Below are 21,634 nucleotides of genomic sequence, written 5' to 3' on the forward strand. Positions count from 1 at the left end.
CAAGTGCCACAGCTGCTGGTTTCCAAGACGTTCAGAGCAGGTTAGCAGAGGAACTACTGATGTTTTGGGTTGGATTAGGCGCCTAAATGCCAGCGGGGCTTTGGGTGCCGCTCCCTGTCTGGACTCCCTGAATTTTCCCTGCCTCTGCGAGGAACAAACACTGCAGAAGGAGACGGTGGTTGCCTACGGGTGCAGGGATGGGTCTCACCCTCCTGTCTGTCCTGATGATTTAATGGCGATCATGGGCTCGCCTGAGATGCCAGGAGGTCTTTGCGGCAGGACGTGTGCCCATCACGTCACCCTCAGCTGGGGCACCTGCCGCCCTGGCTGAGGACGGTGCCCCATGTTCCCCCGTCCTGGCTTTCAGAGCCCTCCAGGGGTTCTGTGTCCCCTGGGGCCTTTCCCTTCACGGGTGCCAGCTCCCCCTCACAGCAGGGCCTGGGCTGGGCGCCATGGCGGCGCGCAGGCTGCCGTGCCCGTACGGGCCCCTGCCCCAGGGGCCCGGCATTCTGCGCGGGGCAAGGGCAGAAAGGAGCCGCGGGCCGCCTCTCGTTTGGGGGATCACCTCAAGTTTTATGGCTGGGCCTCACTTTAGTACAACTATGTTATAATCAGACAAAGCCGATTTTTATAAAAATATATCATTTTATTGGGTTCCATCGAGTGAGGGTGGGAAGCAATAGGCAAAGCAGTGCTGGGTGCAGGGAGAGCCGCAGCTCTGCCACACGCACCCCGAGTTCAAAACAACAGAGGTTTTTATACTCCTGTGCCACCGTCTTTAACCAGCCCTCTCTCGTCAGACGATTGTCCTGCTTTTCTCCAGCGGGTCCTTTGAGATGCTCGGGGCTTTGTCCTCCCCTGTGGGGTCTTTTGGAAGTCTCGGAGCCTTGGTCTCTTGGCGCGCTTTTCTCCTACTGGATCTTTTAAAAGCCTCATGATCCCATCTTTTGGCGGCTTTTCTCCAAGCAGCAGTCACAGGTTAGCTCTAGGTGGGGGGGGTGTTCCGAGAGGTGGTGACATATTCTCTCTAGGTGAGAAGCGATTGCATACCAGCTCTAGGCGGGGATTCTGAGAAGCGATTCCATTGTTTCAAGCGAATATATATTCAAGCAATATATTGCACACTTTATATTTTATCCGTAGATATTCAAACATTCATCATAATTATAATAGAGGTTATAGTGATCACAAATCATCTCGGATCCACACAGGGAACCATATTCTATTTTTACAATATTTTAGACAGCAGGATATTATGGTTTAACATTTACAAATCATGCAAGCGTGCCCGCCTCGCTTAACTTAGCAGATTAGTTACAACGGTTTAGTACGACTAGAGCCGCCATTGTCCTGCCGCTCACGGCGGGACGGGCGCGGTTTGTCCCTTGGCGCGCTCCGTACTGCGCGCGCTGGCGCCGGCCTGACCCGCCCTTTGCCGTCCCGCCGCCTCCTTCACGGGCGGCCGCCATCTTGGAAGCGGGCAAGCGGCGTGCTCTTCCCTGGCGGGGTGGTGTTTCCCGGGAGGAGAAGGAGGGAAGGGTGGGGATGGAGGAAGGGGCGAGTCTCCGCTAACGGTGGAAGGCAGCGCTGAAGTCGTGGCGGTGGGGGAAGCGGGCAAAGAAGGCGGCAGTGCCCGGAGGCAAGATGTCGGCGGCAGCTTCCGCCGGGGGGGTGGAGCGCTACGGCGGCGCCGCGGGGTCAGCGCAGTTGGCGGGAGCGGCAGCGCTCAGACCGCGCCTGGCGCTGAGGAGCCGTTGGGAGAGACCCGCGCCCCGGGACCCGACCGCCGCCATGCACGTCGTCAAGCGGGGTGAGGGGGGGCCCTCCGCGCCGCACGGAGCTTCCCTCGGCACCGCGGGGGTCGCGGGGCCGCCTCTCTCCTCGGCGGGGAAGGGGGGGGCGTCGGTGTCCCTTCTCATGGCACCGAGGGGGGGCGATGGGGTCAGTCCCTCTGCTTTGGGGGGGGCGGGACGGGACGGACCCTCTCATGGCACCTGGTGTGAGGGGATGGAACCCCCCCTGCTTCGGTTTGGGGTGGGGGGTTCCCTCATGGCACTGAGTGTGGCGGGAAGGGCCCCCCTCTGCTTTATGTGTGTGTGGGGGGTGTCCCCTCTCATGGCACTGAGGGGGGGGACAGGACCCCCTCTGCTTTGGGGGACCCTCTCATGGCATTGAGGGGGGGGGGACAGGACCCCCTCTGCTTTGGGGGACCCTCTCATGGCACTGAGGGGGGGGGGACAGGACCCCCTCTGCTTTGGGGGACCCTCTCATGGCATTGAGGGGGGGGGGACAGGACCCCCTCTGCTTTGGGGGACCCTCTCATGGCACTGAGGGGGGGGGACAGGACCCCCTCTGCTTTGGGGGACCCTCTCATGGCACTGAGGGGGGGGGGACAGGACCCCCTCTGCTTTGGGGGACCCTCTCATGGCATTGAGGGGGGGGGGACAGGACCCCCTCTGCTTTGGGGGACCCTCTCATGGCACTGAGGGGGGGGGGACAGGACTCCCCAGTTTTCTTCACTGTACCATGACCTGTGCCTCTGAGGGAGGGATCAGTAGATCGTCTGCAGTAAGAACGTGCTGGGGTGGAGGGATAGCCTCTCCTTTTGGGCCCGAACAGCTTGTCCTTGGTGATTCCCACCCCAAGTTGCCCCAAAAGAGGGCTGGCTCCTTGCGCCAGGTGGGGGGATACTGCGCTGAGCTGGTTCTTTACGGGAACGGGAGCTGTTGTGACAGTCACCTCTTCCCCCCAGATGGACGCCAGGAGCGTGTCATGTTTGACAAGATCACGTCGCGCATCCAGAAGCTCTGCTACGGGCTCAACGCCGACTTTGTCGATCCCGTGAGTCTGTCTGTCCTTTTTCCTGCTGTCCTGTTCCCTGCCCCTTGCTTTGCTCTCAGCTGAGAGCCAGCGGCGATGAGCCGGTGGTACCCGGTCACTGGCCTTGGCCAAAGCCCAGCGTGGCGGCCGGTGCAGCACCTCGTGCAGGTGCATCGGAACGAGCTGCTTCTAGTGGGGTTCTGAGGTTTTGTGCTTCACAGGTTCAGAGTTGGAGACTGGGGGGGGGGGGGGGAGAAAAATCAATCTACCTATTGTAAATTACTTTTACCTCAAAACGCTGCTGAAGCGATTGAGCTTCTTGTGCTTAGACAAGCTGTTTGTTGCTCCAATTCACATACTTTGGGTTTGGCAGATCGCTCTCAGTTTCAGTCGGCAAAGCTTGAGCAATGCTATGTGGAGAGGAGCTCTTGAAGCCCTCTTAATAAAACAAGGTCCCCTTTCTGTCCAACAGAACCCCCTTGTCGTTACATTATCCCTACTTTGTTTTTTTGAGCCGTGTAGGATTTTGAGTGCCTGTCGATCCCAGTGGTGGAAGCTGCTCTGTCCACAGCCTGTGCCGAGGAGGACTCCCTCGTGGATCCATTGATCTCTGAGATTTCTGTGCAGATGTGCAGACTCACTCTGTTCGTTTGGCGTTGCCAACTTAGGCTCTTCCCATCTCAAAGATCTAATGATCTGGTTTTCTGTCTTCAGTTGCACCTGTGAAATATTTGACATTCATTCCATCCCAGAGTAGTGCTCTTCAGCCATAGCTAGAGAGCAGGAGGGAGCATTGGTGACTTGGTTACTGAAACACAAAGTGCACTGACTTCATCTCAGTGACCCAGGGAGATGATGATTAGGACAAAAGCAAGATTCCCACTCCTCCTGTCTCTTAGTGCTGTCTCAGTAACGAAGCAGATCTGACATGAAGCGCTGCATTCTTATTTATTCTGCAGTAGCATGTGACATCTCTTCCTGGAATGGAGTTTCTCCTTTTGGACTTGGATCTTCTTGTGCCAGATGCTTCACAAGCTAAATCCTACTAAAAATCCTTAACCTGATGTGCTTACTTTCAGAGAGTAAGGTTTGAAAACTGCATGTCCTGGGTTTGTGAGACTGTGGGCACTTCCAGTGTACCTGAGAGTTACCACGTTAGATCAGACCTCTCCAGTGCAGAATATGCCCTTTCTTGTAGTGATCAGCTTGAGAGAAAAGCAGAAAGTACTTTAGAGATGGTAGGTGCAAGTCTTCTCCCATGAAAGGTCCCAACTGGCAGGTGAAGATTAGGTTAAACTGTGAAGCAAAAGCCCTTCCAGGGTTGGGGATTTTTTGCTCTTGTCATGAAATAATTTTAAGCGTGGCACTTCCATGTCCCATCAGGCATTTATACAGAGCAGCTTCCTTTGGAGTTTTAAAACTTCCAGGCGAGTACTGTTTTAATCTGCCTTTTCTCCCCATGAACTTGGCTGCTACTTTAGGAAAGTGTCTGCAGAGAAGAAACTGCCAGTGATTCCAGATTGACAGTTTCTGCTTTCTTCGCTCTCCCTTCTGCCCCAGTATTTAAAATTTTAGGAGTCAGTACTTCACCAAGAGGGCTTGGCATTTTGATTTGCTTTTCTATTCAAACAGAGGGAACGGTACTGGTTCTAGTGAAGCACATCTTACATCTTAAATGGCCAGAACACCAGATTTTCTTTTCCCTGACAACAGGTAGCTAACCTCCAGAATTTTCCTTGTTCAGGCCCAGATCACCATGAAAGTGATTCAGGGGCTGTACAGTGGTGTCACGACGGTGGAACTGGACACGCTGGCAGCCGAGACGGCCGCCACCCTGACCACCAAGCACCCTGACTACGCTATCCTGGCAGCCAGGATTGCCGTGTCCAACCTGCACAAAGAAACGAAGAAAGTGTTCAGTGGTGAGTATCTTCTGGGGGCACCTGGGGAGTAGTTAGTCAGAAAGGGAGTAGGAGTTTTAGAGGATATAAATATGGAAATCTCGTTCTTAAACAGAAGTTACTAAGTACCCAGGCTAACTAAAAATGCCATGGAGATGAAAACCGTGAGTTTTAGGCATGTCACAAGAAGAATGAAATTGCCTGGTTTGTGAAAAATATCTGTATAAATAGACTGATGAAAAATGGGACTGAAATTAGGTTGCACCCGCTTTCTTTCCCATTTTTTATGTCTTATAAATCCTGTTAAGAAACCCTGTAACAGAAGTGCGTTTTTAAGGTTAACAGACGAGTAATAGTACTGAGCAGGTAGAAGTTGTACGTTTGTAGAGCTGGAGGGGGTTATTTCAGAGGCGGAGCAGTCCTGCCTGTGAAATCCTTGGAAGCGAAGGGCTGATGATGTGTGTGCGGGTCTGTGGATGTCCTTCCTAAACACCTTTCTGTCCTAGATGTGATGGATGATCTCTACAACTACGTAAACCCTCACAATGGGAAGCACTCGCCAATGATCTCCAAAGAAACTCTAGACATAGTTTTGGCCAACAAAGATGTACGTAACTTTTTTTTTTTTTAAACTTGTAAGTTTTAAAAATTCAGCAAACTAGTTCAGATAATTAATTTTTCTTATTTTTAGGCAAGCCATGTTGATTTTAGGCCAAAAAGCCAATGCAGAAACCAGTGCAGGTGATAACTGCTCTGTTCTGGAGAGTTTAAAAGAGAGGATGTAGGAATTACCTTGACGTAAGGTTGTTTCTGTAACAAAATCTCTTTTCCTGGATGTCCTCATAGTCGTGATCAGCAGCACTAACTAATTGGCAAAAAAGTCCCTTTTGATGTAGCAATCTCTTTTGTGTGCACAGAAGGGAGAGCTGAGGTTTGGTTTCTGATTTCAAGTTGCTCCAGGTTTGTGTTCTTACAGGAAAGTCACATTTGTATTTTGATTCTATCTTGTGTTTCTTAGCATCTGGTTAGACTTCAGTAAAATGTACCCAGCAATTGTGCATTGTATATGGGGGAAAAAAAAAAAAAAGTTTAAACTGTGCATTTCTTGTTTTAAGCTAAGCACTCCTCCCTACCTTAGTCCTCTGACCCTGCTATCTGTTTCACTGGAGCTCTGAGGCCAGAAATGGCAAACAATGATGGCACTGTTATACTTAACGTGAGGCAAAAAAAAGCTGATTGTAAATGTAAATTTTTCTCTCTATTATTTCCTCTCAGCGCCTGAATTCGGCCATTATCTATGACAGAGACTTCTCCTACAACTATTTTGGTTTTAAGGTAAAAAGCATGATAATGAAGACTGCTGTTTTGATGTTGTTCTTTTGGGAAGGATGGGAATACCTGCAGAGTCACCTGGCTTTGGGCAAGGAGGGCACTGGAGTAGGTGGGACATCAGAGGGTTTGTGAAGAACAAAGGGTACCTGCATAAAGCTGTTGGCTGGCTGAATTATGTACTTTCTTCTTGGCTTCATTGTGTACCCGTGGCTGCTACAATATTTTAGCTGTTGGGCTCTAACTGTTTTGCAGCAGACAGCACTGCGTGTTGTTGAAAGCTTCCCAGCTTGTGCCGTTCCTCAAGGAAACAAATCTGATTCTTAATAAACCAAAGAAGGCAGTTTTGGTTTCCCCCCCTGGTTTCGTGTAACAGTTGTTCTCAGTGTGTCATCCCACGCCTTTGCCGTCTTCCGTGCTGCTGGAACATCTCCCCCACAGCCAGTCCCGTCTCCTGAGCCCCCGCCATCTGGTCCTGCTGCCCCTGCTGTTCCTTGCTGGGTTCTTCTCGGGCGTGACGCAGTGGGCCCCCCGGAGGGGCGAGGGGGAGAGAATTTCACTGTTCCACAGCACCGGGTGCTTCCGATGGTTCTTGTGAATCTCGGCGAGATCTGGGGGGCTCTGGAGTATCAGCACACCTGATACGGCACCTTCTGGTCTGGGGGAAGGAGTCTGCAGTGAGGGAACTAGTGTGTAAAGAGCAGAGCAGCTGCAGAAACAGGTCAGGATGGAAAGAGGGGACCGTGACGGGAGGGGGTGTTCCTATCTGTGTATAAATGTGCAATTCCTGACATCCCCTCCTGTAATCACTGCTGCAAACCATCGGGCACAAGCTTCCAAGGCATCTTGCCCCATCTGTCGTTTGTGTGTTCAACACCCAGCACGGCAGCCGGTGATGCAGGTTGTCTGGAAAGCGTTTTCCTGGTAAAGCTGGCAATTTTTTGAGGAGGGGTGGGGTCGTGGGGAACAAGCACTCCCTTGGCTTCTAGCCGTAACTCACCGGGGGTGAGAGGCAGCGCTGAACCTTGGGGCTGCTGGCTCTGCCACTGCTCCGTAGTGCAAAGCGTCGAGTCCTCAGTGTGGGAACCTTACAGGGGACTTGTGGGTTTTATAGTCATGAGTCACCTAATAGCCGGTGCCCTTACTGAGAGGAGGAGTGCAGGGCTGGGGCTTCTACCGCAGCCTGGGATGAGGAGCATGAAGATGCTTGAATTCAGGGCTGATTTTTTAAAAAAACCTGAGATCTGCGTGTCTACTAAATCACATTCTCTTTTTTTTTTTAAAGACTCTAGAACGCTCCTACTTGCTGAAAATCAACTCAAAAGGTACGAACTGTCTCTGCCAACCTCAGGTATTCCTTAAAAGCCAAGACCGTAACTCAGAGCAGGAGTTGAGGGGGCAAAGTGGCTACCCCGTAGCTTTCTGTGAAGCACTCCAGTGAAAGCACTGTGTACTGGTTTGAAAATTCAGCTGAACCTTTGTAGCAGGTGTTCTGTGGGCACGCACAACTTCTTTTCGTAGGCCGAGGATCTGGGGTGGTTTTGGTGGCAGCAGCGTGCTCGTTGACGAGCAGCGCTGTAACGAGTTTTCGTGGGCATCCGGGTAACAGCAGTGGGACCTGACAGCTGTGCTTCACCTGCCCAGTGCCCCTGTGCTTTGAAAGCTGCCCCCTTGGGATTTAGGAGATGAAGTCCCTGTCCAGCTGATAACTCGTTCCCCAGTGCTAAGCACTTTTTAATAGAGTTAAGTTGAAAGAGCTGCTCTGCTGCCAGTGCCGGTTACTGCAGGCCCTGAGCATGACGGTCCTTGGACACCCAAAGGGTGAGAGGGTCGTTGTAATATAATAAACCTGGATTGGATGTTTAGTTGGATTTTAATGGCTCATACAGGCAGTTTGGGGCTCTTTTCCCCCCCATGAGAACAGTCGAGTGCTGGAGCAGGTTGTTGAGAGGGGTTTTGCAGTCCCTGTCCTGGAGTTTTTCAGAACCTGACTGGATAGAGTCCTGAGCAAGCTGGTCTGATTCTCTTAGCTGAGTCTTTGAGCAGGAGATGGGATTGGAGACCCTGAAGTTCCTTCCAACCTGAATTATTCTGTGATTCTATGAGACCTGGCTCTCTGTTTGCACGTTGTTTGTTGTCACTGCTCCGACCCCTACATCCACCTGTGCCAGTCCTGTCATACTGACATTCTCTTTTCTCCTTTGCTTTTCACGTTTAGTTGCTGAGCGTCCTCAGCACATGCTGATGAGGGTGTCGGTGGGGATCCACAAAGACGACATCGATGCTGCCATTGAAACCTACAATCTGCTGTCTGAGAGGTGGTTTACGCACGCCTCCCCCACGCTCTTCAACGCAGGCACCAACCGCCCTCAGCTCTCCAGGTACCTCTGGCTTTCAACTTGGACTTCGTCCAGCGCAGAACTGGACGAAGAGAAAAGTTTTGGAGCTCGGGTCTGTTCAAATGAAATGCTTTCACAACTTGTAAAAGTAGTAGCTGTGTTTCTGTGATTGTTGTAGGAAGTTTTGAGAAGCTGCTGTCCTATTTAACCTTATACCTAGTGTAGTCTTGGGGGGAAAAATACACAGGTTTCTGTAAGCTTCTGAAGCTAATGGAAGTGTTTACACGGCTGTATTTTATTTAGGAGTTACTTATGTGGGTGGTCTTCTGTGGATTGCAAAATGAATCCTGGTCATTGTTTCCTAAAACATGCTACAAGTAGCAAGCTCTGATTATGCTCCAAGAAGCAAAATCTGATAGGATTTTTAAAAAGTTTTGCTTTGCTAACACAGGTAGCAGTAATACAACTGTTGCTCCTGATGTTTTCCAAAAGTATCCTTTATTCCACTTTGCAAGCTCTGGTTTCCCTTCATTTATTTGCTTTGCGTAGCATGTTAAAGAGTCAGTGTTTACCCTTGGTTTTCTGCAGCCCTGGTGAAATACTTCTTGACATTTTGGTTTGCTCTTTGTATGCTAAAGCTGTTTGCTTTCCTTAGCTGTTTCCTGCTGTGCATGAAGGATGACAGCATCGAGGGCATCTACGACACTCTCAAGCAGTGTGCGCTCATCTCCAAGTCTGCTGGTGGGATTGGCCTTGCTGTGAGCTGTATCCGAGCCACGGGCAGCTACATTGCTGGGGTGAGAGTGCAGCTGGTGTTCCCAGCAGGGGTTAACCTCCTGACTTCAGGAAATGGCTGTATTTCAGTTGCCAGATCAACTCAGCTTCTACAACTCAGTTCGAGACAGCAGTTGGCCTAGCTCAGTAGTCCTTCCCTTTGCAGCAGCCTCTAAAGCACGAAGCTTGGTTTCCCATGGTGTTTTGGCTTCTTAATAGAAGTTCTTCCAAAAAAGAGGCTCTTACTCCACTGTTTGATGAGATAATTCCAACTTGGTTAGGTATGAGCAGCCTGGGAGTGTGCTCAGAGAGTCCTGCGGGAGCCCTTTCCCTCTCTGACTGCTCAGGATCACTGTGGGTGTCTGTTTGCTTTTCTTGCCGCGGTGTTTGTAACCTCCGCGAGCCTGTGGGCCACATCACACAGAGGAAAAGTTAGGAGGTAACTCAGGGACCAGTAGCTGATAGATATATTTGTATTGATTTAAAATAACAGGGGGGGACAGGGCTACCAAGCAACTGTTTGGGGTGGTGGGTTCCTCCTGCTTTAGCACAGGAGTTCTGCAAGTATAAGGCAAATGTAGGCCCATCTCTCCAGGCAGTTGCTTCTCACTACTGATGGTTTTCCTGTGCCTCTGCAGACAAACGGAAATTCCAACGGGCTTGTTCCGATGCTGAGGGTCTACAACAACACTGCCCGTTACGTGGATCAGGGCGGAAACAAGGTACTGGCTTTCTGCTAAACGGGGGTCACGAAGGGAACCTGGGGTCAGAGAGAGGGGTTCCACATCTCTGAAAGACTGACCCAGCGACACGTGGTTAAAAGAAGGCATTTTCTCCCCTTCTGGTTGATATCCTGGTGTTCCCCTTTCACTGTGCGTCAGGTCAGGTCTTGAGGCTGGTGCGGGACGTGCACGTTAGAGCAGCCTCTGGCCCTGGTTATTAGTCACTCCTTGAATGCCCTATAGTGAATGAAGGTGTAAGACTGTAGGAAGCTTCTGGATCCTTTGTCTTCACATAGTCCAGAGCTCAGTGGGGCCATGACACAATGAGTAAATCGAAGATTTGTCAAGCTCCTGCTTGCACAGAGGAAATATAATTTTGGTACTAAATAATTTTTTTTGACAATCCATAACGAGTAACATGGCCCGGTTCCAGTAACCGAGAGCAAGAATAATGCAAAAAACCATGTTGAATTGCCCTAACGAGAGTATAAAACTGAGCTCCAGTTAGTTTAGGGTATTGTGAGCACTCGGGAGCTGCGCGGGAGATTTTGTTTTCTGGGCTGGTTTGTTCTGATCTTGACTGTGTTTTATGTTTCAGAGACCCGGGGCTTTTGCCATCTACCTGGAGCCGTGGCATTTGGACATCTTTGAGTTTCTTGACTTGAAGAAGAACACTGGAAAAGAAGAGCAGCGAGCCAGAGACCTTTTCTTTGCCCTCTGGATTCCTGATCTCTTCATGAAGCGAGTTGAAACCAACCAGGTAGGAAGCTTGATCGGTGCAGAAGAGGGGTGTGAGTGGAGAACCAGGGCCCAGCGCTGGGAGGAGTTGGCAGAGGGCTGCAGAGCTGTCCTGGCAGCGAAGGAGCTGCCTGAAGGAGCTGCTGCACCGTCTTTGAGAGCCAGGCTGTGCAGGCAGGCACTCCAGTGGGATATGTTGCTTCAGTGCTTAATCTTGCAGCCCACGACTTTCATGCTTGTGCTGTTAATGCTAAACTTTTACTCTGGAGTTTCCTTAAAGCATCAAAATCTTCTCAGTAAATTGATGTTCAATACTGCTTGTATCTGCTTTCAGATGGGTTCTGTCTTGAGAGCCACGCATTTCAGGGCTGCAGTTTGGTCATAAGTATTCATATAATTAATTTTTAAATAAATCTGACTAGTCTCACAAACACCTTTCCCATGGCTGCTGGCAGAGTTGATTCCTGTTTTTTTGGGATGGAAGTTGTAGTTGACATGCTCCTGTTCACAGCAGGATCTGCTGATGGAGTTGAATGGCTTTAATTAACAGGGTGCCTGAAGATTTTTCTGTGAATTTTTGCCCTTCTTGTAGGACTGGTCCCTAATGTGTCCAAATGAGTGTCCTGGCCTAGATGAGGTCTGGGGAGAGGAATTTGAGAAACTGTACGAGAGGTAAGAAAAGTGAACAGGCTTTTAAGGAGTGGTCACCCACTCCCAGAACTGCCCTTGTGTGGTATCCAGGTGCCAAAGCACAGGTTTGTGGTGTTGGCTTGTCAGCGGTCACTGAGTTCTGTTCTCAGACTAAGAGGGCAAAGATGGGTAATGTCTGCTTCAAGCTGTGACCTGCTCAAGACAGAAGTACGTAGGAATGGTTGTTTTAGCTTGTTAGAGGGAAATTCTGAAGTGATCCCTGCTTAAAGTGGTCGATGGCTTTGTTCTGAATGGGTTGTGTAGGATCTTGTGGGGAAAGATTTCTGTTTCCTTTGGACAGGGACAGTCTTGATACCCTGCTGTTAAGCCTCTCCTGGCTAGTGCAGAGTTCACACAGGTCAGAAGTGAACGGGGTCCTGCCTGCCCAGGAACCTGATGTTGTGTTCACAGAATCCCAGGATCATGGAGGTTGGAAAAGCCCTTGCAGCTCCTCCAGCCCAGCCATGACCCTCCCCCTGACCGTTCCCAACTCCCCCAGATCCCTCAGCGCTGGCTCAGCCCGACTCTTCAACCCCCCCAGGGATCCCGGGGACTCCCCCCTGCCCTGGGCAGCCCATTCCAACGCCCAACAGCCCCTTCTGCACAGAAATCCTTCCTCAGAGCCAGCCTGACCCTGCCCTGGGCAGCTTGAGGCCATTCCCTCGGGGCCTGGCGCTGGGGCCTTGGCTCCAGAGACTCATCCCCCATCTCTGCCCCCTCCTGGCAGGGAGTTGCAGAGGGCCAGGAGGTAAAAAAAGGTTAAAAAGTGTTAAAAATGCTTGTCCTTCCCTGGGAATTCCTAAGCAGCGTGTGCTCCGTTGCAGTTACGAGAAGCAAGGCCGCGTCCGCAGAGTGGTGAAGGCCCAGCAGCTCTGGTACGCGATCATCGAGTCTCAGACGGAGACTGGCACACCCTACATGCTCTACAAGGACTCTTGCAACAGGAAGAGCAACCAGCAGAACTTGGGGACCATCAAATGCAGCAACCTGTGCACAGAAATAGTGGAGTACACCAGCAAAGATGAGGTAGGTGGAGAATAGGAACCCGCAGCGTTTAGGAGAGATGTGACTGCTCCTCTGGCAGCTTTCTAGAATATGTCTGACTGTTGCCTGGGGAAGGGAATGGGGAGACAAGAAATTTCTGGGGATGTTTTGACCCGAGTCCACTGACTCTGTGTGTGTGTTTTCCCAACCCTTCCAACTCCTGTGGAGGGTTTGGTGTAAAACAAGATACCCCTCAAAGCGAACCTCTGAGAGCCCGAGGGAGAAATGAGCTCTTTGCCTGGCTGGCAGCTGACGTAAGTGTCTCTTCGGTGAATGATTTAGTAAAACCATTCCTCTCTTACTCCTAGACTTAGATTTCAGTAACAATTCCCCCTGGGTTCCCCATGTACTACCCTAACCTTGCTGCTCCAAGGTTGTGTGATGTTTGGGCCGCAGCGTTGCCAACAAAGGTGAAGGAAGGACGTAGGAATGAGTTAGTGCCAGCAGAGCTGGGGGGATTTCTAGTGCGGGAAAGCTCCTGAGGCTGTTGTAGCTGAACGTATCCCTTCCTGCTGCCTGAGCCAGTTGTTCTTTAGCTCACATGTTTTGGCATATTTGTAAAGTCCTGCGTAGCCTCGAAGAGGTGGAGAGCCAGCCTACCTGCCTGTGCTGCACAAGAAATCTTAGCTGACTTCTTTCAGTTCTCCTGGGGTTGGAAATAATGTTAATGTTAAAAAATGACCAAGAAAATGCCCTAATACAGCCTGGATCTCCTTGAGATCAGCTGCTGGTTCTGGCAACACAAGAAACAGGCTTAGTTTATGTAAGGGTGGCTTGCAGGCAATAGGATTGACCAGGACAGAGAACCAAATTTTTTATGGTAATACTGATTTCTACTGAACCATTTTGAACTGTTGTTACCCCCCAGGCAGCTCAGAATCCCCGAACCCTTCAGGTTGGAAAAGCCCCTCGGGATCAGCGAGTCCAACCCTCAGCCCGACTCTACAAAGTTCTCCCCTACCCCACATCCCCCACAGCTCATCCCAACGGCCCTGAAACCCCCCCAGGGATGGGGACTCCCCCCTCCCTGGGCAGCCTCTTCCACTCTCGGACCACTCTTGCTGGGAAACATTTTCTCCTCCTGCCCAGCCTGAGCCTCCCCTGGGGCAGTTTCCAGCCGTTCCCTCTTGTCCTGTCCCTGATCCCCTGGGAGCAGAGCCCAGCCCCAGCCTCTCTGCAATGTCCTGTCAGGAGCTGCAGAGAGGGATGAGGGCTCCCCTCAGCCTCCTCCTCCTCACCCTGAACACTCCCAGCTCCTGCCCTGCCTCCTCACAGGATTGATTCTCCAGCCCTTCCCCAGCCTCGTTGCCCTCCTCTGCCCTCGCTCCAGCCCCTCCAGATCTCTCTCGGGTTGAGGTGCCCAAACCTGGACACAACCTCCAGGTGTGGCCCCCCCAGTGCCGAGCACAGGGGGACTGTCACCTCCCTGCTCCTGCTGGTCACACCGGTGCTGATCCAAGCCAGGAGGCCGTTGGCTTTCTTGGCCCCCGGGCACGCTGCTGGCTCCTGTTCAGCTGCTCACGGCATAGCAATGAGAAACGCATTTTTCCAGCCGTGCAGGTTGCTTGATCCTTGGTTTCCCTGCAGTCTGGACAGAGCGTGCTGTGGCCCTGAGGCTGGGGGGGTTTGCCTGGGCTGTTCCCTGCTGTACCTGCTTTCCCTCTGTTTCCCCCCAGGTTGCAGTTTGTAATTTGGCCTCTATAGCCCTGAACATGTACGTCACTCCAGAGCACACGTACGATTTCAAGAAGCTAGCTGAAGTCACCAAAGTTATTGTCCGAAACCTGAACAAAATCATCGATATCAACTACTACCCCGTGCCAGAGGTGAGCGCTGCGCTGGCGGGGGCTGCGGGCGCGCCGAGGGCCCGGTGCCCAGGGCCTGTGCCAGCCCCAGCTCCGTTTTGGGTGGGAGGAAGCGGTGAAGGGTTTTGTAAACCTGTTTTAGAAGGAGTTGGGGGTTGACTACCTGTTTGCAGATGTCACTCGTTGTTAAGGGCTTCTTGAGCTTCAACCCAGAACGGTTCCTTGGTGAAGCAGTTGTAGAAAAATCCTCCCCTGGAGATGGCTCCGCAGTTGGAATTTTTTCCTGCGTGAGGATTTCCACAAAGCACAGAACAGCACTAGGAACAGAGTGGCAAGTGGGACAGGGAGAAGGATCCTGGAGAGATCCCAAGGAGGCGTCACTCCCGCTTGTTGGTTTTAGGCGTTTTGGGGAGGGTGCGTGGACAGAGGGAGAGCGGGAGGGGCTGGTGGTTGCAGAGGGGGACTGGCAGCAGGATTAGTTGCATTGCGAGAACAGCAAGGGAAGCAGCGGCGTTGGGCGCTGGAGGAGGAAGTGAGCACATGCCCGAAGTGTGAACCCAAACCTGAGGAGGATCAGACTTTTTCCTGCGTGCACAATTTGAATGCATGTGTTTTTAAATGTCTTCACAGGCCTGGTCTTTTTTTTTTTTTTTGAAGATGCTTAGTGTTCATTTCTGAATCATGGCTCCCTCTGTGTGTCAGGTTGAGCAATTAAAATCGGTGATTGCTTCTAACAAACTTCATCTGGGTCCTCAAATCAGAGAATCACAGAATCCCTGCCCCACCGAGCAGCAAACGGTGGGGCAGGGGGCAGAACTGGAAGCGGGGGTTGTTGCAGCACTGTGGTTGGCCCGATGGATACGGATGAAAATTCCTCGCAGGGGTCCTTTCCATTTTATGATTCGGTGTAGTTCTGCTAAAGGTGATTGTTCTCTGCTTGAGTGCAGGCTGAACGCTCCAACAGGCGCCACCGTCCCATCGGCATTGGCGTGCAGGGCCTGGCGGACGCGTTCATCCTGATGCGATACCCCTTTGAAAGTCCCGAGGCCCAGCGCTTGAACCAGCAGATCTTTGAGACCATTTATTACGGTGCTCTGGAAGCCAGCTGTGACCTCGCCAAGGAGCAGGGGCCCTACGAAACCTACGAGGGGTCTCCGGTCAGCAAAGGAGTAAGTACAGGAGCTGCCCTGTGCCAGCGCTGGGGGAGCAGACGGTGTGACTGTGCCTGGTCCTTGCTGCACAGGGAGAGGTGACTGCAGCACCTCGGGCTGATGGTATTGCCGCAGCACAAATGGTGCTGGAGTCTTCCTCCATCATTTGGCTTCTTAAGCACAGTGAGACAAGCGTAAGTTAAACAGAGGAGCAGGGAGTAACAGAAAAAAAGCAAGACTCGCCTGTGCTGGCTGTCCCCTTTAGCACCGTGAAAAGATCTGTGAGGTTTATGATGCAGGAGCTTCGCTGAGGCTGAATTGTAGAGAACAGTCGACAAAAATAAGAGGTCGATTTGCAATGTGATCTATAAAATGCGGAGAAAAGAGCTCCCTGTCTCACTTGGACTGTGTCCGTGTTCTTCAGGTTCTCCAGTACGACATGTGGAACGTGACCCCGTCCGAGCTTTGGGACTGGAAGGCTTTAAAGGAGAAGATTGCTAAGTGAGTAGTCTTGCACGGTTTGTCTGAGATGTGAGATGCACTCGGTGTGTTCTGAGTGACTAAAACCAAAAGATAGGCCGTGAGTGGAAAAAATGGCCCTATGTGTTCCCCTCCCCGCCCCAGTAAATCTTTCTTCAAGAGTGTTTTGCAGATGGCTTGCTTTCCTTTTGGCTCTTACAAGCCAGAGGGCAGCCACCCCCCTGACTCAAGCTCTTATTTCACCTTGGATGCATCAGCAGAACGTTTGAGTTCCTGTTAAACAAATGTAGTGATGAGTGAGGCAGAGTCAGCCGGGCTTGGGAACAATTTCCACACTGACAGGGAGGAGCAGCAGAGCCTTGAACATCCTGAAGGCAGGAATCATTAAAGCATGAAGTGCCTGTAATGAACTTGCTCAATTTATGTGGGTCTGACTTTTAAATTTAATAAATCTGTCTGCTGTCTGTGTATGGAGGGGCCTCAGGCTCTTCTCGGGCTGCTTGTTCTGGCTTTGCCCAAGTGCTGTGGAGTGCCTGACAGATCTGCACCCTTGCTCATGGCTGAAGAACTTGGGAAAGCCTCTTGATTAAAGATAAAACCAGCAAAGACTTGATTTATGCTTCCGTGTTGACCCACGTTGCAAGATTAGCAGAGCTTCCCTTTTTTTACTGCAGGTAATCTGCAGGTTTGCAGGTGACCCTGAGGTGGGATTTCTGAGCACGTGAGCTGAGTGTTCCTTGTACCGGCCCTCTCGGCTCTTTAGCTCAGTTTGCACTCTGGGGCCTTCTGTCTCATCTCATTTGGTTGCAGCTTTCTAACTCATGACTGTTGTCGCTAGGTACGGGGTCAGAAACAGCCTTCTCCTTTCTCCCATGCCAACTGCTTCTACGGCTCAGATCCTGGGCAACAACGAATCCATTGAGCCCTACACCAGTAACATCTACACACGCAGAGTCCTCTCGGGAGAGTTTCAGGTAGGCAAGGCAGCTGTGGGCAAGAGCTTTTCTGTTTTCACCTCTGACTCTCACTGCTAAGAAAGAAGGTGGAGGCCCCACACTTGGGGTTTGCTCAGGTGTTTATGTCAGAGGCCAGAAGCACCGAGGGGAACACCTACCCTGGAATATGCAAAACTGTGAAGAAATACTGCTTTTGTCTGGAAAAAAACCTTTATGAGGCCTTGTGGTGGTTTGACCTTGGCTAAATGCTAGCTACACACCAAGTCGCTCTAACACTTCCCCCTCACACACGGCAAAAAGGGGGAAAGAAAATCAGATCAGCCGACCTGCAGGGATAACTGTCAAATGAGTGAGGATTAGGGAATACTGAGGGAAGCTGGAGAGCACGGTGCTGCTCGCCCAGTCCTGAGGAAACAGCTGTGTGTGAGGTGCTAGGAGATGGGAGGAGGTCATGTACAAGCTGCTCAGATGCAGCAGGGTTTAGGAAAGAGTACGAAACAATTTGAGTTCTGGAGGCTGGAGTCAGCAGAGCCCTCTGAGGCGAGGGGAATAGCTGCCGTAGGGAAAAGCGCATAAAAAAGATAAACATAAGAAATTTCAAGAGTTATGGTTCTTGAGTTGAGGCCAAAGTGTCAGTTTATTAATTCTCTGAAATATTTGATGGAACAGTAAATGCTGCTTTTTGCATCTATGAGCTGTCATTTGTTTTCAGCTCTTTTTTCAAAGATTATCCAAAGTGATTTTGATGATCTACTCTTTACAGCTAAAGCTTAAACCACTGAAATGATTGTTCTTATTTTTGACAGGTTTTATTTTTTGTCTTGGACATAGAACATTAACACTGCATAATGGTTTATAGATACACAAGTTGTCACCAATGTATTTTTAAAAAAAGTTTTACCACTTAAGAGCATCTTTTACATTAGAGGAAATTGTCATTAAATGGAAACTGTTTATCTGGATAGAAGCCCTCAGTGTTCAGGAGACACGTTAGTAAGTCACTGACATATGGATGTGGTCGCTGCTTCTTTGACCAGATTTGGTTTCTGCGGCGTGCGTGAGAAGGGAGGATAAATTTTGTCCTGGTAATAACTGTGGTGACTCATAAATAAATGGGGGAAGTGCTCCATTTCCCCCGACTGCGGGGTCAGATCAGGCACGTGTGGTGGGGTCAGAACAACGGGGTTATTACCTGCTCCTCTGTGGAGGGCTGCTGGACAGGTACCCCCAGTCCCAGCAAGCAAAACTTCCCTGTTTTTTTCTTCCCAAATAAACCACCTATTTTGCACCTATTTTGTTCTTTCCCTTTTGACCCCAGTCTCAATGACTGCTTACACCCCTGTTTAGTAATTCAGGTGGTTGTGAGTGGCCCTGGTAAGCCAGGCTCTCTCCCTTTCACATCTTCTGGCATTCCTCACACGGGGGAGTTCCACACACTCCCCATTCTCACTTGTAACACCCAGGAATTCTCCCGTTCCTGTCCTGCTCGTTCAGACCCGGCCTTCTGTTGTCCGCAGGGGCCCTCGGCACCTCACATGTACCCCGATGGCTTGGTGTAAGCTCACGCCCAGCCTGGTCCTTGCTGACCGAAGGGTGAGAGTTGTCAGTGCTGTGCAGGGTCGTCTTCAGCCATTTCAAAACCTGAGCCCCTGGGGGTGGATTGATCTCTAGGACGGTGTGTCTGTGCCTTGGGCAGGGCGTCTGCCTCAGCAGAGTACGGACAGCGCTTTCATTCTTTGGCCTTTGCCCCTTACAGATTGTGAATCCCCACCTGCTGAAAGATCTCACAGAGAGGGGCCTGTGGAATGAGGAGATGAAAAACCAAATCATCGCCCACAACGGCTCTATCCAGGTACGTGAGAGGAAGCCGGGAGGACGGCGCGGGGGTGCCTGGGGCTCTTCTGTGTGGTAGGGACTCAGCTGGGCTGGGGAGGAAGAGCTGCAGCATGAGGCACGTGGCTGATCTCGGAGGTGATTTGCTCCTGCTGGAGCTTTCCATGTGACAGAGAGGCCCAGTGGAAACGTGCTGCTAATTACCGAGAGAACAAATACGGAGTCAGGCCGCTTTACCTCAGGCAGGGTCTGCAGGTTGTTTGGGTTCTCATTTATCACGAAGATTATCGAGGGGTAGTTCCGTAGCGGGGAGTTGGCTTGGGGCGGGCTGGGTGTGTGACATCCAGATCCAGAAGTTACATGTGGAAGAGTCAGCGTGGGACGAATCCTTTAGGCTGCAGAGTTTGAAATGCTGCTGTGGCCGTTGTGTGTGGCCGCGTGCACGCTAGCAAAGCTCATCCCCCTCGTCATGAAGCTCGGCGGGGTACGAGCTACTGGGCTGCTTTTTGTAAGGCCTCACAGCTCTTCAGGGCAAAGCATAATGATCTGTTTGCAAACAGCTTTTTCTGTCAAATTCCCCCGAAGGAGCTGTCCTGTTTCAGCAGGTTTCTTTGGGCTGGGGTGCTTCCAGACACTTGGATTCAGTGTCAGAGTTCAGCTGCAAAAAGCCTTAGTCCTGGTCAGGATTGCTGAAGTCTCAGCAGCTGGTGAAGCCCTTGATTTTATAAATACAAACATTTAGGCAGTCAGTGGTTGCGCCGCACAGCTCAACTCTTCCTGTGCCTTTCAGAACATACCTGAGATTCCCGATGACCTGAAGCAGCTCTACAAGACAGTGTGGGAGATCTCCCAGAAAACCATCCTCAGGATGGCAGCAGACAGAGGCGCTTTCATCGACCAGAGCCAGTCTCTCAACATCCACATCGCCGAGCCCAACTACGGCAAACTCACCAGCATGCACTTCTACGGCTGGAAGCAGGTGTGTGTGCGGGGCTGGGGGGCTCCTTCGGGGCACGGAGCCAACGGGGCTGCTCCCTTCTGGCCTGACAAGTTAGTCTCACCCGGTCTTGGAAGGGGAAAGGGCTGTTTCCTTCCCAAAACCCCGGTGTTACTAGTGGGACGCCTCTCTGGAGCGTAAAGCTGCACATGCAGGTAGCGTTGCTCTGTTAATCCTGGCTACTAGTCACGAGCGTGTGACCAGTGCAGTGGAGAGGGTGGCCGCAGTGACTCGTTGCCTGCCCTGTGGCTCTTAACGCTCGTGCTTCTGCTCTGCAGGGTCTGAAGACCGGCATGTACTACCTAAGGACAAAACCAGCTGCCAACCCCATCCAGTTCACCCTGAACAAAGAGAAGCTCCGGGAGCGGGAGAAAGCCTCCAAGGAAGAGGAAGAGAAGGAGAGGAACAAAGCAGCCATGGTGTGCTCCCTGGAGAACCGGGAGGAGTGTATGATGTGTGGCTCCTAACGCGGCCCCCCCGCAGCGCCAGCAAAGCCTCCCCACCCCGGCTGGAGTCCTCCTGAGGTGGAAGCACCCGGTGTAACTCCGGGACGTAGAGGTTTGCTGGGACGGGGGCACAGAGGGGGGTGTTGGAGCTTCCCCGGCTGGTGCGCAGGTATGGTAGGGTGCATAACAAGTTCGTATATCACTTTAGTAGCTGGGCTTCTGGAAAACTTAAGTGCTCTTGAATGGTGGTAGGCTGAACCCTGTAGGCGGGACTTCTGAGCAGGGAGGGTCAGTGCTAATGCCACTTACCTTAGAGCTCTGTCTGGGGACTTCAGGCAATTCTTTTCATTTATTAACGACTGTTACTCGTGTCTTCAGAGAAAGGAGCAGACCTGACCGGTATCTCTTCCTTTGCTGTGATAAGACATCAGGAAATCATCCCCCGGCTAAGTGTGTGGTGCACTCGCTGGGCTGTCTGTCACAGCAAAGGAGCAATCTCTGTCAAGCTTGGGAGGCTGGAGTCTGCGCACATCTGCCCGTGAGACCCTTCTCCCGCCACTGCTACTCTCCGTGTCCCCTCCTCCTCCCTTCCCAAAAAGCTTTTTAAGGGAGCAGACTGGTGGTAGGTGCATTGTTACCTGGCCACCCAGCCTGGCAGGGCAGAGCCTTGGTAAATATTCCTCCTCAGTTCAGACCAGGAAATGCTGCAGTGCATTTTAGTCTGTACTAAAAACCTGCTCTAATCTATCAGTCAGTTTTCTGGTAATGGGCTTCCATGCTGTCGTTGGCCGGAAAGCCACCTGAAGTGCACACACCATCTTTTATTTTTTTCCCCAAGAGTTGCATTTATCCACCCCAGCTAGTTATTTGATCTTTTAAAAATACATTTTTACTGTTCTATGTACTTGTTCAAATGCAATGGGGCTCCATCATCCAGTTCTTAAATATTTATTGAACTCACGTACCATACAACTAACCCTTCAATCCAGCCAAACTCAATAAAATGTGGAATGTTGAAGGAATGAGTGGTGGTACTTTGGGAACACTTTTTTTTGATTAAAAGTGAATTGAAGCAGCTGGAGGCTGGGGCCTTGTTTGCGAGCCCAGCACAGGGTTCCTTCCAGAGAACCGTCTGCAGGTTCGTGTCGTGTAAAATGAGGCACATAAGTGGAAAAACTCGGTGTGCTGGGGCACCCGTGCTTAACTCATCGGGGCGGCTGCTGTTGTGTCATTTTGAAGGTCTGAGTGAGTTTTGGGAAGCTGCAAGGGCTGGAGCAGGGCCGCTGGGGAAGCAGAATCCCTCTCGCAGGACGTGCTCACCTCCTGTGGGATGGGGCAGAGGGAGCTGTGAGGACTGGAGAGGGCTGTGTTAGGCTGCTGGCTGTGTGGAAAGGTGCGGGCTCGAGGTAGAGATGCTGAGGAGCTGCCGTTAGACCCTCACAGGTGGGTTTAGTCAAGTTACGATGCTTGTGTCTGTCTGTCCTCCCTGTTTGCTGGAGAACTTCAGCGGGATGGCCGGGCCCTTTCCTCTGCCCTGCTCCTGCCTCCCTGGTGCTCACCCTTCACTGCCTGGACTGCAGAGCACAGATCATGGAACCACGGAGGGTTT

The 21,634-nt window shown here is 51.5% G+C and overlaps 1 protein-coding gene across 1 annotated transcript; it reads left to right on the forward strand.

Annotated features, from left to right (window-relative positions):
* Positions 1-1,610: 1,610 nt before the first annotated feature.
* On the forward strand, positions 1,611-21,046 carry RRM1 (ribonucleotide reductase catalytic subunit M1). Its single transcript, XM_074919973.1, has 19 exons — positions 1,611-1,810; positions 2,753-2,841; positions 4,565-4,742; positions 5,228-5,328; positions 5,997-6,056; positions 7,336-7,375; positions 8,269-8,431; positions 9,045-9,186; positions 9,802-9,885; positions 10,484-10,645; positions 11,216-11,295; positions 12,138-12,339; positions 14,034-14,183; positions 15,110-15,331; positions 15,738-15,814; positions 16,632-16,767; positions 18,506-18,601; positions 19,373-19,561; positions 19,858-21,046. Exons 1-19 carry the CDS (start codon positions 1,645-1,647, stop codon positions 20,044-20,046), a joined length of 2,526 nt encoding a protein of 841 aa, XP_074776074.1. The 5' UTR covers positions 1,611-1,644; the 3' UTR covers positions 20,047-21,046.
* Positions 21,047-21,634: the final 588 nt, after the last annotated feature.

This window comes from Athene noctua, chromosome 1 (genome assembly GCF_965140245.1).
Source record: "Athene noctua chromosome 1, bAthNoc1.hap1.1, whole genome shotgun sequence".
Classification (NCBI taxonomy): Eukaryota; Metazoa; Chordata; class Aves; order Strigiformes; family Strigidae; genus Athene; species Athene noctua.

Coding starts and splice junctions, on each gene's coding strand:
- RRM1 (XM_074919973.1), top strand. CDS start 1,645: ATGTCGGCGGCAGCTTCCGCCGGGGGGGTGGAGCGCTACGGCGGCGCC. Junction 1,811..2,752: donor CATGCACGTCGTCAAGCGGG/GTGAGGGGGGGC, acceptor TCTTCCCCCCAG/ATGGACGCCAGGAGCGTGTC. Junction 4,743..5,227: donor AACGAAGAAAGTGTTCAGTG/GTGAGTATCTTC, acceptor TTTCTGTCCTAG/ATGTGATGGATGATCTCTAC.